We start from the raw sequence: 18919 nt of genomic DNA on the forward strand, positions 1-18919 counted from the left end.
TAGTAAACATTTAGAAAATAGATCTTTCACAAAGCTACCAAAACAGGTAATGCAGATAACTGTACGAGAATGCACGGCTACAGATAACTGTACGAGAATGCACGGCTACAACATACAAGTTTGAATGAACTGGAAAAATACGTGCTCTGCATATGACCTAACTGCCTGGCGGCTTACAACTGCACACAACTGATAAATGTATCTATTTTTAACAAATATATTAAACAAATACAAAACAGCAATGGGCTTGTTTATCATGACACCAGACAATCAATGGGAGTGATTTTACTGTTGAAAACAGTGCAAACACTTTAGCATACTTATTACATAATTGTTAAATGCACATTTCGATGCTCCCCCATCACATTAAAAAACCACTTCAGTTGTGATGTACAAATCTTGACTTTACAAATAAAAGAGAAACCTGAAGAACACTTTTATTACAGTTTGGAGAAACTTATCTTCCCTTACTGTACCTACTCACTGGCATTTGTAATGCATACCAGTTTTACAAAGGAGAAAGATAATACCTATAAACTGCATGCATATCAATCATCAAAATGTCTTAATAAGTACAGCCTGATGCGATACACTTTCAAGTTAACCATCACCAGAACTGGGCTTAGTATCCCCTTGGGACAGAATCTCAGCCTTCATGAAGTACCTTAAAAAAGCTGACATACAGTTTATTGGGTGCAACTTAGAGCACTTTCATAATTAAAAAAAATAAGAATTTCAACACAGAAATCAAAATAAATCTGACATCATTACTAGAAATGCCCTTAAGAACACTGCCTTGTTTGAGGACAAGTATTACAATGCGTACTCTGACAGAATACGTAAGGTCAAACAGCCCTAAAAAAAAAAAAAAAAAAAAAAAAAAAAAAAAAAAAAAAAAAAAAAAAAATTATTGTGAACAGTAAGGTTGTCTTACGCTGACAAGCTTTTGGCTAAAACTTTATTACAAGCAACATCCTAGAAGGGGCAAAACAGAGGCACGAAAACATGAATAAGGAATGACAAATTTGAAAGAGGTAGATTACTCATTTGCATGATAAATGGAATGAAAAACAAGATTCACTACAGAATATATATTTGGATTTCTGTGTACCAGCTGCAAGTATTTATTATAACAGCTGTAACAAAGGAAGATACATGCACACAACACATAAATGTAAGGCAATTTTAATATTGTGTTGCAAATATATCATGGAATCAGTCATGATGATTATTTGTTCCACACCTATTCTTACACCAGCACAAGAACCCCATACAAACAATAAAAGTCCATATGTAAAACTGAACCAGGGACAGACAGGAAATCTATGCATTTAAGTAAACACAGCATGAAGAAAGCTAGGATTCAGATGTTCCCAAATGATTTTGCAGAACAGACAAAAAACACACGGCATGAACTGGGAAACTTAAAAATCGGCAATGTGCGAACAACTAAATGAAATGCTAACGAAGACAAAGAAAATGCTGAGTAGAGACAAGGGGAACTGCAATGAAAAGCAAACACATACTATCACAAAACAGTCAACATAGCAAAAATGAGGACGACAATTATGAAGGAATTATGATATTTACATATTTTCAAACTATGAACTAGACAATACATTAATTAACTACAGAGCAACACAGAGTGACAGGGCAATTAATCATTGTTCCTGTGCAAAACTTCAATGAAGCCCTAAACAAATAAATATTTAATAGAATTATAATAAATATATATGTATAATATGCCTATTACACTGTCCCTGCATTGTGCCCAAGCACTCACATATAAAATTTTCTTAAGTGTTAATCAAGTTCAAACCCTGCTCTCCACGCAGAGAATGTTTTACATAAAAGATCTCAAACTTTTGAATTGTAACTGATGATTAATTATGGAGTTTGGTAAAAATGTATAAATCTCCTCCTCCCTTCCAAAAAAAAATTCAGCATACATTTTTCCTTCATTTTCTACTGACAAACAGAAATATACCAGTACTTAAATACATAAAAAATTGAGAGCATCCATACAGTTGTACACTGTGATTTTTGGAAAATGTTAAGACCAGCCTGGTGACAGCCAAATATACTATCAATGTTAACTCATTGCAGAACGATTTCATGCACTCTCACTGAAGGCATTGGTGGTTAACTTAAACTCTTAGAGAGCAATGAAGGCCACAGGATTACAAATGCTGTGAATGGTCTTTAAATGTAGTTACAGTTCATTCACAGTTGACTCCGTCAGTCATAGTGTGCACTATTCAGTCCATGTAAAATCGTAGTGTTCACTACTTAGTCGGTTCATAATCTGTTTTTCAAACACTGAAGTTCTCTAGGAGGAATATGTCTTTACGAACACACGGATTACTTGGCATTTCCACTGACTAGTTTGATCGTGGTTCTACGGCATTTGTGGAAGTCCGTCATGATTTACAATTGCCCAATCTACATACATCAAAAACTCAATTTACAGCAATTCTAAAATGAATCCAGAGACACTCAATATTTCGTAAACAGTAGCTGCATAAATCAAACAATATTTCACATATGACATAGATAACACAAAATGTATTATCTAAAAAAGAAAAAAAAAAACAGCAGAATATACAAACTACACAATAGTTCTCATGAAACACACATTGTTTCCCAAGCACAGCAGAATTCCAATGACTGGATAAGTGATATGACTTCAGCAAAGAAAAATGTACACTGCATGAAGAGAGAGTGTGTGTGTGTGTGTGTGTGTGTGTGTGTGTGTGTGTGTGTGTGTGTTTTTCTCAACAACAAACAGCCATCACAATACCACTGGCTCTGCTCCACTGCTATGGTTCTCTGAAAATAAAAATTACCTGAAACAAACAAGAATGGCGTTAATTGGAAGTATAGCGTGCAATAAATTTTCAAGTTCAAAATTATGCACAAAACTGAAGATTGACAATAGGAAAGGGTATACACTTTTTCAAGAGAGATGAAAAATGACATGGAAGCTACAAAATTTCAATAAACATAAGAATACGCAAAACCACAACAGAATCTACTTCAGATTCACAGTTTGGATGTCAGAAGTGGATCAAAACAGTCAAGTGTCTTGGAACAGGATGTATATTCCACTAGCAAAATTAAGAAAAGAATGTTTTAAGTGCATGATAAGCAACACATTTCTGAGAAAGACTCATGCATTTGGCCTAAACATAATACAAGACTGTACATGTCGTCAAATTCTGAAAGAAACTGAATTTCAATTTAAGCACAAATCTGAATAAAATTCTGTATATAAAAAAAGAGACTCGCCAAGGAAGTCTTTTTGTTCACACACACACACACACACACACAAAATGTGTCATGTCTGCACCCTAAGAACAAGTTTCAGTCTGAATACAAGGGTAACCCAAAAATTGAGTGCCTGCTGCGCAGATTGATATCAGCTTCGTATCTGAGGTCAAACTGTTTCCTCTACATCATCTCTGTAATACTCACCTTGCAACTGAAAGGACTCTATTCATGTGTGTTGCTTCAACTCCTCGAAGCATAGAGAGTATATTTTCTATACTTCTTCATTAGAGGAGTATAATTTACAGCAGCAGAAAGGTAAAAGGTGACAGAAATTTCTTATACAAAACACACACACACACACACACACACACACACACACACACACACACACACACCTGTATCTTGAGGTACATAAGGTTTGTACCTCCATACATCCCCTGTTTTTCTAGAGATTTTCTAAGTTTTACTGAAGGTTGACACTGACAGGGCTTGGCTGTACGCTTATTCTGGCAGTCTTTACGTCTAATTTCTCAATGATCCAAGTTCATTCCATATTTTGTACCCACTCACATGCTATAATAAGGGAGATGACAAAAATACTCTGAGCAACCAGTTTCTACTTCTTTGAGCTCTCTCTCAGAGTAACTTACGAACAATAAAAACAGAGTTGCCAAAGCCAACCTTGCCGATTGGACCAGTTGCAGTGCCAATATCATAAAATGCTGAATCAAAGAGTGGATACCACTACTGACACTGTGAGCCCCTCACCTAAAATTATGCTAGAGCCAATATCATTTGGCAGCTTGTCCCGGGCCTACAGGTGGTGTTTTGGGAAAACCAGAAGAGTTCTTCCCGGGAGAAGCGACGGGACCAGAACCGGCACCAGTGCTGCCGATCACTGCCGCCGTGCCCGCCGACCCGCCAGCTGCCGAGGACGTGACTGTGACCGGCGAACTGCCGCCAGGTGTCGGAGTGCTGGCCTCACTCCCAGAAGACACTCCATCGGTCTCCATCTAGTGAACAACAACAAATACCATAAACACTAACTGAAGTACCAACAGCAAAAGTCAAGCTTCTGTACACATAAAATGCATCAACAGCACTGTCTCTCTTCTGGTTACAGATCCTTTTTAAGATAACACATTTTTTTCTCAATAACGCTGCTGTTCACATTATTATGGAACTATTTGTCAAGAATAATTTTCAATTTGTTCGATCAACTCAGAGCAGAAGGACGAGATGTTTACCTTCAGAGTAGTTTTGCACTCTGCCAGAGTAAGTTTTTAACGGTAAATATCATCAAATACAAAGCAACAATAGTGATGCAAATTTTAAACTTCAAAATAAAATCCACTCAAGAACACGCTCTGTAACATACAATTTCTGGACAGTGCCTGTCACTTGCTACTATGGCAACTGTGTACACTGGGTAAGAGTTTTCTCCAGCTTGTACGTAGTGGGAGAGTCTTTTTGTAATCCAACTAAATGGGTGCTTGTCTAGGCATAAGAAAGCAGTTCAATGTGGCGTGATTTCCCCACAATAGCCATTGCCAAGAAACTTCTAACAGTTGCAGCAGGAAGCAGTGCCATACAGAACAGCTACAAGTAAGGAAATGGCCAACTGAAGTAGCTACATTCTCCTCTGGTGGCTGAAAAGCAGTAAGGCTTGAAGGAGCAGTTTTGAAGCTCGTGAAATTGGGAATCGGCCAGCTGCTGTCGTGTGGTGCAATGAAATAGTGATGGGTTCAAGCTGTTCTCCTATCTGCACATATTATATCATCTCCCACAGTGTGATGTCCTGTTACATCTAAATGTTACAAACATCTTTTGCTGTCACAGAAGCTTGGAAGTGGGACACACTATCCTTAATGTGTCTTACCCCGCTTCAGGACGAGGCCAGTTTTGTAACATCTGCAGTGGAGGTTGTGTTGCGGAGTGTATGTTGGAAATTGGAAAACTGTGATCAGAGAGCATTCCCGTGCACAGATGTAGGTACCGGTTTTGTCATTTGTCTGTTTTCAAGGCAAGTGTTACTGTTTGGTGGGCATACACCTACTGTATTAAGAAGCTGCATTACAGAGTAAGAATATCACCTAGTTGGGGGTGTCATTTAATGAAAGAAGCAGGTTTGGCCTGATCTTGCAGAAGACAAGAAAATCTTGAACTCCATTTGTTCCAGCGGTTACCTGTGGCGTTTTTGTGTGCATCCTTCTCCTTTTTAACTTCATGATTATTATCCTATTTTGTTTACAGACCGGTGAAGCTACTGTTTACAGCTCTCGTTTTCCAATTTTGTGGTCGGAACTGGGAATTTTTCTGAAAGTGGTAGGATTTCTACGTAGCTTTTCGTTTTTGACTTTGGAACAGTGAGAAGTTTAATCCTACCTCACAGGTCAAAGTGAGGCTGACAGCCCTTATTTAGCATTATAGTATACATACCGTAGGTACAACCACAACGGAGGGGTATCTGTTGAGAGGCCAGACAAACGTGTGGTTCCTGAAGAGGGGCAGCAGCCTTATCAGTAGTTGCAAGGGCAACAGTCTGGATGATTGACTGATCTGGTCTTGTAACAATAACCAAAACGGCCTTGCTGTACTGGTACTGCGAACGGCTGAAAGCAAGGGGAAACTACGGCCGTAATTTTTCCCGAGGGCATGCAGCTTTACTGTATGATTAAATGATGATGGCGTCCTCTTGGGTAAAATATTCCGGAGGTAAAATAGTCCCCCATTCGGATCTCCGAGCGGGGACTACTCAAGAGGATGTCGTTATCAGGAGAAAGAAAACTGGCGTTCTACGGATCGGAACGTGGAATGTCAGGTCCCTTAATCGGGCAGGTAGGTTAGAAAATTTTAAAAGGGAAATGGATAGGTTAAAGTTAGATATAGTGGGAATTAGTGAAGTTCGGTGGCAGGAGGAACAAGACTTCTGGTCAGGTGACTACAGGGTTATAAACACAAAGTCAAATAGGGGTAATGCAGGAGTAGGTTTAATAATGAATAGGAAAACAGGAACGCGGGTAAGCTACTACAAACAGCATAGTGAACACATTATTGTGGCCAAGATATATACGAAGCCCACACCTACTACAGTAGTACAAGTTTATATGCCAACTAGCTCTGCAGATGACGAAGAAATTGAAGAAATGTATGATGAAATAAAAGAAATTATTCAGATAGTGAAGGGAGACGAAAATTTAATAGTCATGGGTGACTGGAATTCAAGTGTAGGAAAAGGGAGAGAAGGAAATGTAGTAGGTGAATATGGATTGGGGCTAAGAAATGAAAGAGGAAGCCGTCTGGTAGAATTTTGCACAGAGCACAACTTAATCATAGCTAACACTTTGTTTAAGAATCATGATAGAAGGTTGTATACACGGAAGAACCCTGGAGATACTAAAAGGTATCAGATAGATTATATAATGGTAAGACAGAGATTTAGGAACCAGGTTTTAAATTGTAAGACATTTGCAGGGGCAGATGCGGACTCTGACCACAATCTATTGGTTATGACCTGTAGATTAAAACTGAAGAAACTGCAAAAAGGTGGGAATTTAAGGAGATGGGACCTGGATAAACTGAAAGAACCAGAGGTTGTACAGAGTTTCAGGGAGAGCATAAGGGAACAATTGACAGGAATGGGGGAAAGAAATACAGTAGAAGAAGAATGGGTAGCTTTGAGGGATGAAGTCGTGAAGGCAGCAGAGGATCAAGTAGGTAAAAAGACGAGGGCTAGTAGAAATCCTTGGGTAACAGAAGAAATATTGAATTTAATTGATGAAAGGAGAAAATATAAAAATGCAGTAAATGAAGCAGGCAAAAAGGAATACAAACGTCTCAAAAATGAGATCGACAGGAAGTGCAAAATGGCTAAGCAGGGATGGCTAGAGGACAAATGTAAGGATGTAGAGGCTTATCTCACTAGGGGTAAGATAGATACTGCCTACAGGAAAATTAAAGAGACCTTTGGAGATAAGAGAACCACTTGTATGAACATCAAGAGCTCTGATGGAAACCCAGTTCTAAGCAAAGAAGGGAAAGCAGAAAGGTGGAAGGAGTATATAGAGGGTCTATACAAGGGCGATGTACTTGATGACAATATTACGGAAATGGAAGAGGATGTAGTTGAAGATGAAATGGGAGATACGATACTGCGTGAAGAGTTTGACAGAGCACTGAAAATTGGAACTGCTGACGGCCTTGGGAGAGCCAGTCCTGACAAATCTCTACCATCTGGTGAGCAAGATGTATGAAACAGGCGAAATACCCTCAGACTTCAAGAAGAATATAATAATTCCAATCCCAAAGAAAGCAGGTGTTGACAGATGTGAGAATTACCGAACAATCAGTTTAATAAGCCACAGCTGCAAAATACTAACATGAATTCTTTACAGATGAATGGAAAAACTAGTAGAAGCCGACCTCGGGGAAGATCAGTTTGGATTCCATAGAAATACTGGAACACGTGAGGCAATACTGACCTTACGACTTATCTTAGAAGAAAGATTAAGGAAAGGCAAACCTACGTTTCTAGCATTTGTAGACTTAGAGAAAGCTTTTGATAATGTTCACTGGAATACTCTCTTTCAAATTCTAAAGGTGGTAGCGGTAAAATACAGGGAGCGAAAGGCTATTTACAATTTGTACAGAAACCAGATGGCAGTTGTAAGAGTCGAGGGACATGAAAGGGAAGCAGTGGTTGGGAAGGGAGTAAGACAGGGTTGTAGCCTCTCCCCGATGTTATTCAATCTGTATATTGAGCAAGCAGTAAAGGAAACAAAAGAAAAATTCGGAGTAGGTATTAAAATCCATGGAGAAGAAATAAAAACTTTGAGGTTCGCCGATGACATTGTAATTCTGTCAGAGACAGCAAAGGACTTGGAAGAGCAGTTGAACGGAATGGATGGTGTCTTGAAGGGAGGATATAAGATGAACATCAACAAAGGCAAAACGAGGATAATGGAATGTAGTCGAATTAAGTCGGGTGAGGTTGAGGGTATTAGATTAGGAAATGAGACACTTAAAAGTAGTAAAGGAATTTTGCTATTTGGGGAGTAAAATAACTTATGATGGTCGAAGTAGAGAGGATATAAAATGTAGACTGGCAATGGCAAGGAAAGCGTTTCTGAAGAAGAGAAATTTGTTAACATCGAGTATAGATTTAAGTGTGAGGAAGTCATTTCTGAAAGTATTTGTATGGAGTGTAGCCATGTATGGAAGTGAAACATGGACGGTAAATAGTTTGGACAAGAAGAGAATAGAAGCTTTCGAAATGTGGTGCTACAGAAGAATGATGAAGATTAGATGGGTAGATCACATAACTAATGAGGAGGTACTGAATAGGATTGGGGAGAAGAGGAGTTTGTGGCACAACTTGACCAGAAGAAGGAATCGGTTGGTAGGACATGTTCTGAGGCATCAAGGGATCACCAATTTAGTATTGGAGGGCAGCGTGGAGGGTAAAAATCGTAGGGGGAGACCAAGAGATGAATACACTAAGCAGATTCAGAAGGATGTAGGTTGCAGTAGGTACTGGGAGATGAAGAAGCTTGCACAGGATAGAATAGCATGGAGAGCTGCATCAAACCAGTCTCAGGACTGAAGACCACAACAACAGTATACATTGTAGCAGTGCATAGAAATAATTTAGGCCTGTCAAGAAACGTTTCTGAGGATGTCTACAAAGCAACAAATCACAGTTTGATTAACACAGAACTTTGGGAAGGTTCCTGGTGTAATATGGAATGGAATATTTTAACCTATCTGCATTCACATGTCCCACTACTGAGAACATTTCTGCACGTTGTCTTGTGTAAGACTCAGCCAAAGCGTAAGGACATGATGTACAACTGCTTTCCGTCCTTCAGCTAATATTCGACAACAAAAACTTCCTTTCTCATCTGAGCAGTCTTGTTCCTTTCTGGCAATCACACATTTATTTAAAGAAGGGAGGAAATGGAGCTGGAGGATAGGGAGGGTAAGGATGGGGGAGGGAGGGGTAGGGGAGAGAGAGGGGGGAGTAGGGGGAGGGAGAGAGGGGGGAGGGGGGGGGGAGGAGGTAGAGACGGGGGTTGTGGCACTAAGACATTAAAAATCCAAAACAAAAACAATGTTGCAAAGAATAACATTGGGTTGTGGCACTAAGATATTAAAAATCCAAAACAAAAACAATGTTGCAAAGAATAACTGTCAATGTTATGCAGTATTGAACTATATGACACATGCAACTAAAATACACAAACACATGTATATTTCATTTGAGTAGTTTATCTCTCAAATTCTATATTGCCTATTAGTCTTATATTGGTACTTTCCAATTTTACTTACTTCTCTGTAATTTTTCTTTTATTTATACTCAATAAATGTAGTAGTTAACTAAGTCAATCAATAATGATAATACATTAAACATTGTATTGTTAACATCACAAAATTATTGTAATTTTCATAAAGAAACAAAACTTCTGAAAAAGCTATTTTGATACAGTTAGCAAGGAGGGACTGTATGTTTTACCAGTGAAAATTGGGTGTCCTCCAAAACTCTCTAAGATAACCAGTACTTTTCATGATGACATAGAGGGTTCTGTGATATTTGGAGGAAGCACATAATATCCTTTCCTTGAGTGAAGATCTGAGTGCTATCACAAGGACTTATTTGTAAGCAACCTTTTATTTGCTGACAATGCAGCATTTACAGCTCATACTCAAGTTGACCTTCAAAGGCTCATGGACAAATTTGTTGTTCTCCATGTCTGTGAATGTACAGAAGATCATGATTATGGCGCAAAGATACAGAGATATCCTGCCATAAGAGTAGATGGCTTCTAGTTGAATGTAGTCATCACAACGATGAACTAAATACAAGACTAGGCAAAGTGGCAAACAATTTCATGAATCTCTGCATGGAGCCCCAGGGAGGAGGAGTGCGCAGTGCAGTGGCTCGGAGCCTGTTTGGTGGGGAAATGCAAAGTCAATGCGCCCTGGCCCCGTTACGCCGCAGCTGAAGCAATAATCCATGTTCAGTGACAGTTACGGCCAGTTGCAGAAGTCCTGTGCCTCAACAGGAGTATCCATTTCTATTTATTGAGAGGGATGGAAATCCCTAGTGCCTTGTCTGTCACAAAGTATTTAATTCTACTAAGAAGTGCAACATACAGCGTCATTATACACGTCTTCACGCACCACATTAGGAGCACACAGCGAGCTAGGGCTAGCATCCAGGATGAGGAACGATGTACCAGGAGACATAAATTTCAAAAAGAATTCTAAGTACAGAAGTAATGGAAATAATTCACATACTGTGTTGCGTTTATACTTTTCACAGGAATGACAGTGAAGAAAACAGAACTGAAGAAGCAGTCTGATAACACCAAAAAGTCACTCACATTATAGCTACGACTGGCAAGCCATTTTCTGAGACGCTTCTCGTAAAATCATGCGTGGTAGCAGCTGCAGAATGTTTGTTTCCAGTGGAGCTGCAGGCAATTGAAGGCATCTGCCTTTTTAACAAACAGTGCCTCATCGAAGCCTGGGCATTGTAGCAAGCATAAGGAGACAACTACAGAAACAAGCCAAGAGCTTTATTGCATTTTCGTCAGCACATGACAAAAGCACAGACATTTGTGACTGTGCTCAACTTATAATATCTGTACTTGGTCTCGACATGGTACTGCAAGTAACTGAGGAACCCTTAGATGTGGTACTGATACCTCAACAGGACTACAAATTTTTGAAGCTGTTTGGGAATCAGTGTACAATATCAATTTCCCTTGGGATAAGGTCCATTCTGTAGCCACAGACTGTTTGCCACAGTTGATATTGTATCATCAAGGTTAGCGTTCTCATTTAAAAATAAACTCAAGGACGAATTTGGGAAAGACATTTTGACTGTTCGTTGTTCCATACACAAACAGATGCTGTATGCTGAAACTGTGGAACTAGATGATGTAACGAAAGTTATGTTCAAGTGTGATAATTATGCGTGGCGTCGTAGTGGAAATGACTGCCAACTCGTGATGGCTTTTGAAACAAGATTCTGAGAGCTCGTCATTTTTTAAAATGAAAATTAAATTTTTTCAGCACTCGTTTCTCAGATTTACCCAATGGTTTCTCATTGTTATTCCAGCTGGAAATTACTGATTTCCAAAATTCATACTACAATATGCCGAGTTTGTCACGGTGGTGTCGTTCATCATAGAAAAAAAAACATTTCCCGAGATCCACAAAAATGCTGCAAAGATCACATGCACTTTGGGATCTACCTATTCTTGTGACTAGCTTTTCTCAACAATGAAAAGAATAGAAAACCAAGGAACGATCTTTTCTTCAGGACGCGATAATGAAGGCCGGCCATTCTCTGCATTAATGCTGCGAACACTTCGACACACAACATTATCACTTGTTATGAAAAAAAATGTCTAACTCGGTATACAATTGCCCCACCTGGGGGTGCCAAGTGGGCTCTTGAATTGGACTCCTGAGTCACCGATGAGCATGCGTGATTGTACTTTAATCTTCTGTTACGAAGTACATTGATAATACTTACTGTAGGAATCATCATACTAATTAACAGTGTAGTTCTTGTGGGAAAATGTTAAGACCCTTAATAAGTACGAAAAATGCAAAATTGAAATGTTGATAAAAAGTCGACCTTGTAATTGTGCTTATGTAAATGCCAAGTAAATTTTATATGTAATCTTGTAGCGGGATTATGTGGATTATGAAATTTTAATTCAATCTTAAATTTAAAAAAAGAAGTAAACATAATTTTTTTTGTCAAAATGTTATGGAGGTTGCCGTGGCTTTGACTTCATGACTTAGTTATACCTCGCTTCAGTTCAGATTTTGTAGATAATTATTGTATTTTGTACTGGTTATCATTTTTTACAATCAAGAAATGGGGGTCCAACATTGCTCAAGTCCGCAGGTCTAACCATAAAGTACCCTACCTGTGACCCCTGGGTGGTACTAAGGGAACAACAACGAATTGGCATGGGTGGTGCAAAGGGAACAACAAGGAATAGGCAATCAGATGTAAAGTCTTTTTTTACCTCCTGATCAAGATACAACACAGAATTATGACAATTATGAACAATTTCTCAAAGGGACCTTCTAAGGACCAAAATACCACTAGGATCCTGGGATCTGTCCTACGTGTGTGTCAACTGAACACTGAAGGTATTAGTTGTGCTAAAAGTGAAGCCTTGTCTAATCTGCTACTCTCTCACGAAGTTGATCTGGTAGTCATACAAGAAACACACACCAGTGAGGAAAAGCAGCTGCGATCCAGAGGAAAAATACCAGGATACGATCTTCTAGGAGCAATGCATTATCGTGCCTATGGTAATGCAACATATGAGCGAAGTACTATTGATAATGCCTTTGTTCTGTCTACTAGCACTGAGGACGACATCCACTCCGTTGTCATAAGAGTAGTGACACTGAGGTTTCAAACATCTACAAACCTCCGAATTCCAAGTGGCCCAATCACGTTGTAGACATCCGATCACACCCAGCAGTCTACATTTCAACAGTCACCACCAGAATTGGAAATACAAAACTAATTATGAAAATTGCGAAGCAGTAGTGGAATGGATGGACAGAAACAACCTCTTCCACAGCTTTTATGCCAGAGACTGAAGCATGTTCAACTCAGCAGCCTGGAAAAGAGGGTGCTGTCCTGACCTGTGCTTTATGTCCAGAGATGAAGGAAAAAACCTTTACTAACTACTCAAAAGGTGCTTAATGACTTCCCTCATAGTCAGTACAGACCTGTGATATATGAAATCGGCATCCAAATCCCCCTGATCACATCCAACCCTCGACCACACTGGAATTTCAATAAGGCCTGTTGGCCTGGCTTCAGTGAAGAACTTGATAACTGTATACGTCGAATACCACCTACATATGAAGCTTATGAATGATTTATAGGAGCTATGATATCTGCAGCACAGAAACATATCCCTACAGGGTATCGCAAAGAATATATTCCTGGATGGAGTCAAGAAAGCAAAAACCTTTACCAACAATTTACTGAGAGCAATGACTATGAAATTGCAATCAGCTTTTACACAGCCTAGATGCAGCCATGAGGAAAAAATGGAAAGATAAAGTTAGTTCATTTGACTACAAAAAATCAAGCCAAGAAGCTTGGTCTCTTCTAAGGATCTTGGAGATGGAAAAACAACTGCATAGACAATGTCAGAAACCCACCCAAACAAGACTGCCTCGCATATAGTCATGATTTCCAAAAGCACAAGGAGCAAAAATCTTACTAAGGATATAAAGAAAGAAATGAAACTCCTTAAACACAGCTCCCCGATGACAAAACCCAAACCATTCAACGTGGAAGAAATAAACACTGTCATCAGTGACACTAAATTAGGTAAACCCCCTGGTGAGGACGGCCTACACCCAGAGTTCTTTGCTCACTGCGGGAAACAGGCTCGTGCCTGGCTAGCCAAATTCTACACTGATATTCTTGAAAGAGGCCAGATACCAAAGCTCTTCAAACAAAGATTATTGCTATACTGAAGAAAAATAAACCAAGTGAAAAGCCAGAAAGCTACCGCCCTATTGCCTTGCTCAGCATTGCATATAAACTCCTGGAAAGACTTTTACTGAACAGAATTGGTCCTGATATACTCAAGGTAATTCCAGTGGAACAGGTGGGTTTTAGACCACCCAAGAATACAACAGATCAAGTTATGTCTCTTACAACAAACATAGAAGCAGGCTATCAATGAAAACTTAATACTTCAGCAGCAGTCATAGATTTAACAGCGGCCTATGATACAGTATGGAAAGACAGAGTACTCTACAAGCTCCTTTAAGTTATTCCATGTAGAAGAACTGTACGGCTTTTGAACACCAAGCTGAGCCAAAGACAATTCTGTGTGTATAAGGGGAAAGATGTAAGCAATAAAAGATCGTTGAACAACGGGCTACTTCAAGGGCCGGTTCTTGCTCCCTTACTGTTTAGTATGTACATTTCAGACATGCCAGAGACGCTTTCAAAGAAATTCGGATATGCACATGACTGGGCAATTGCTATTAGAAAACAAACCATTGAACAAATGGACGAGATCCTGACAGAAGGCCTCAAGAAGCTGACTCAGTACTTCATAAAAGGGCACTCAAACCAAACACCAATAAAACTGAAGTTTGTTGCTTTCATCTAAGCAACAAAATGGCTAATAGGGAGTTAAAGGTGTGCATGGACAACCAGCAATCGAGACACAACAGGTACCCTAAATACCTAGGGGTCATATTGGATAAAACGCTGCCTTTCAAACATCATCTCCAAAATGTTGCTGCAAAAATAAGAACTCGCAGCAACATAATTCATAAACTATGTGGAACAACTTGGGGATGTACAGCCTCAACTCTGCGATGCTCAGCTCTAGGGTTAGTGTACTCAACTGCTGAATACTGTGCTGCTGTCTGGCTCAATAGCACCCGCACTAATATCATAGATACCCAACTAAATACCACAATGTGTCTTATCACTGACACGATCAAATCTACTCCCATACACTGGCTACCAGTACCAAGTCATATCCCCCCCCAACCAGATCTCAGATATGAAGACGTTCTCTATGAGAATTCAACAAAATAATGGACAATCCAGAACTACCAATACGTTCTGACACCAGCAACGCAAATGCTAATCGCCTGCATTCGAGAAAACCACCGACAAGAGATGGCATGAACTTGAGGAACAGCAACTACCAAACTACCATTGAGTGGCAGAAGGGACTTAACGACAAATGCTGCCCAAAAATGCCTCCTGTGAAGAAGACGCCACCACCTGGCTTCAACCTCCCACGCAGACAATGGTCCACAGAATCTGAACCAACCATGGGAATTGTGCAACCTCCCACTTCAAGTGGAACATAACTTCAAAGCCTGAGTGTGACTGTGGTGCTACACAACAGACGATCCAGCACATCATCAACGTATACAGGACAAGAAAGTATAATGGCAGTGCTAGTGACTTTGCTCTCGCGACTCCACAAAATATAGACTACATTCGTAATCTAGACATAGAAGTGTAAATTTCAATTATGATGGATGTTGTATCTCTAGCCATATGCTAAATAAAATAAACAATCAAGAACCCTTTTTTTTATTGAATATGGAAGATAAATATTAATGTTGTTGTTGGTCTAACCATGTATTTTTCATCAATATCATGTGCTGATATGTTGCGGGTCGATATACCAACAATATCAACTGGTAATTGCTACTATAATTAATATTTTTTTAAGTCTGTTAATTTTATGATGAAACACTCAAGATATTTACAGCAGACAACAAAGATATTTACTGCTTAAACGCAATACAAAGAGCCCATTTATTCAAGAATACTAAGGCTAATAAATACTCTGGGACATATAAAACTGAAACTAATTAAACACACACACACACACACACACACACACACACACAAAACAACAACAACACTCACAACTTGTTCCCCAACAAGACACACATCGACCTCTTCCTTAATCAACTAATAATGTTGAGCACTTTCTTAGAAGTTGATCAGTCAGACACACAATGCACGCAAAATTCTTAAATGCAGCAAGATATCCTTTCTGCCGCTAACCTTCTCATCTTTGTCTGCTTCAGCATCAACAATGGGTCCATTTTCTGCTTCAAATTCCTTCAGAACAGCATCGAGATTGTAACGGCGACGATAATTGACAAAATAACTACGCACGTGGGCCTCTGTTTTTGTGCCCAGAACTTCTGCAATTGCACGGAAGTCCTTTCCATATTTGCGCACACCTGTTGGTACAGGAAACCATCAACTATTAAACATTCCAGTAAAGATACAGTACAACAATAAGTGGCAATATTGCCAAGCACTACTTGAAACACACACTACCTGCTGCAAAATGGGTCATAGTCTAATGCTAAAATCACTACTGTTAGTTCAGGTATCGTATTTTCGATATCGAGGAAAATCTGAAGAAACTTTCACATTACATATCATATAAGTAATTGTTACTGTGGGGAAGCCATTTGGATGAATTGAGACAAAAGTAACAGACAACAGTTAGAATGGAAAAAAGCCACCCTTGAGGTAGAAGCTGCCACACTGAAGAAGAATAGAGCAAAGGAAACTCAAACATTGGGAAATCAAGGATGGAGTAACAACAATATTATAGATTGCTACTCACCATTAGAGGAGACACTGAGTTGCAGACATGCATCACAAAAATACTGCGATAAACATGAGCTTTCAGCCAAAAGGCCTTCTTGTAAAGTAGATACACACACACACGAAACCACTACCTCTCGCCGCTGAGGACAGATAGCCTATAGCAACTGCAGCTGATGTGGTAAGGTATCTGTGGGTGGTGGGGGTAAGGAAAATGGTTCAAATGGCTCTGAGCACCATGGGACTTAACATCTGTGGTCATCAGTCCCCTAGAACTTAGAACTACTTAAACCTAACCACCTTAAGGACATCACACACATCCATGCCCGAGGCAGCATTCGAACCTGTGACCGTAGCAGTTGCGCGGTTCCAGACTGAAGCGCCTAGAACCGCACGGCCACACCGGTCGGTGGTGGGGGTAAGGAGGAGGCTAGGGTAGGGATGGGGACAGATAGAGTAGTCAGGGAAATTATGTGATCTACACACTAAGCTGCAACCACTGTGTCGCTTTCTATGTGGGCACGACAATAAACGAGCTACCTGTTCACATGAATGCCCTCTGACAAACTGTAGCCAAGAAGCAGCTGGACTACCCAGTTGCTGAAGATGCTGTCCGATACAACCTGCCTTCCACCAATTATTGTTTCACAGCCTCCGCCTTCTAGCTCTTTCCTACAACAGCAGCTTTCCTGAACTGCGCAGATGGGAACTCTCCCTGCTACATGTCCAACATTCCGTAAGCCCCCTGGCCTCAACCTCCAATAGATCCAGTCCTTCACCTTCCCTGCTTCCACTCCAGCGCTACACAGCCTTCTATTCCACCAATGCACACACTAGCCTTTGCCCACCCTCCACTTCTCTCCTTTTCCACTCTTCCCCCCTCCCCACCCCTTTCAAACTTCCCGACTGCACCTAGCAGTCCTACCCTGCTCCCATCACATCCCTGCATGCTCCCACAAGCAGCACTAAATATTCCCCCACACCTTCCCTCCCCCTCCTCCCTATCCCAGCTTCCTCCTTACGCCAACCACCCACAGAGGCCAGGGACACTGATCAAGTGTGTGTGTGTGTGTGTGTGTGTGTGTGTGTGTGTGTGTGTGTGTGTGTGAAGAACTTATGGTCAACAGCTCAAATGTATAGAAGTCTTTCTGTGGTCCCTGTCTGTGTCTCAATGTCTCCTCTATATGGCGAGAGTAATGAAAAACACTGATGAGAGAGAAAGAATGAAAATTAAGTGTAGTCTCGACCAAAACTGAAAATTTTTATTACATGTTAGAACAGAAAGACAATTTTAACTTTCTTGGTTTACCTCCAGGCATTTATTAAATTCAAACACTAGAAACTTGGAAGACATTTATTTGTATCTGTCATTCCCTTTGAGCCATTATATAAATCAACACTAATATTGAAGAGGAATACATAAATACACATACCTTGCACTGCAAGCAACAATTCGTCATTTGTCCAACGAGCATTGATACGGGTGTTCGAGTCCAGAGGTCTGTACTCGTCAATGCCTTCAGATGTCTTTCGGCGGAGAGCACTCAAGGTTTGCTTGTTATTCTGCACCTGTTAAAAGCCAGATAAATCTAATCAAGTTTCTTGCAACAGAGCTAACTCAAATTATAAAGTACTGCTTCATTTCCTTTCGCAAATACAAGTACATAACCCTGTTTTAACGCCCAAGAGAGAAATAACTGGACGTAAGAGAATACGGTGCTCACAGTGGTCAGTAACTGTGGCTTTTTCTATTTCCTTGGATGAATTTAGTACACAGGAAAGGAATTATATGAAATACCAAATTTATTCCATTAATGAGACATTCAGAAAGAGTCACACATTTTGTTTGCAGACAACACGGCAGCCGTACACTATGTGATCGAAAAGTATCCGGACACCTGGCTGAAAATGACTCACAAGTTCATGGAGCCCTCCATCAGTAATGCTGGAATTCAATATGGTGTTGGCCCACCATTAGCCTCGATGACAGCTTCCAATCTCACAGGCATACGTTCAACCAAGTGCCGGAAGGTTTCTTGGGGAATGACAGCCCATACTTCACGCAGTGCTGCACATGGAGAGATATCAATGTCAGTCAGTGAGGCCTGGCACGAAGTCGGCATCCCAAAACTTCCCAAAGGTGTTCTATAGGATTCAGGTCAGGACTCTGTGCAGGTCAGTCCTTTACAGGGCTGCTATTGTTGTGTAACCACTCCACCAGCGGCTGTGCATTATGAACAGGTGCTTGATCATGTTGAAAGATGCAATCGCCATCCCCGAATCGCTCTTCAACAGTGGGAAGCAAGAAGGTGCTTAAAACATCAATGTAGGCCTGTGCTGTGATAGTGCCATGCAAAACAACAAGGGATGCAAGTCCCTTCCATGAAAAACATGACAACACCATAACAGCACCACCTCCGAATTTTACTGTTGGCACGCCACACGCTAGCAGACGACGTTCACCGGGCATTCGCCATACCCACA

General features: G+C 40.3%; 1 protein-coding gene across 1 annotated transcript in view; it reads right to left on the reverse strand.

Moving 5' to 3' along the window:
* Window positions 1-910: 910 nt before the first annotated feature.
* The window catches only part of LOC124717075 (REST corepressor 3), a 61593-nt gene continuing 43584 nt past the window's right edge, over window positions 911-18919 (reverse strand). The window contains exons 9-12 of the mRNA XM_047243760.1: window positions 17869-18004; window positions 15878-16059; window positions 4039-4283; window positions 911-2846 (exon numbers count right to left, since the gene is read on the reverse strand). Of these exons, the coding sequence (XP_047099716.1) occupies window positions 4062-4283; window positions 15878-16059; window positions 17869-18004 (540 nt within the window). The 3' untranslated portion in view covers window positions 911-2846; window positions 4039-4061. The remainder of the gene's footprint in view (window positions 2847-4038; window positions 4284-15877; window positions 16060-17868; window positions 18005-18919) is intronic.

The sequence above is a fragment of the Schistocerca piceifrons genome, chromosome 9 (genome assembly GCF_021461385.2).
Source record: "Schistocerca piceifrons isolate TAMUIC-IGC-003096 chromosome 9, iqSchPice1.1, whole genome shotgun sequence".
In the NCBI taxonomy this organism is placed as follows: Eukaryota; Metazoa; Arthropoda; class Insecta; order Orthoptera; family Acrididae; genus Schistocerca; species Schistocerca piceifrons.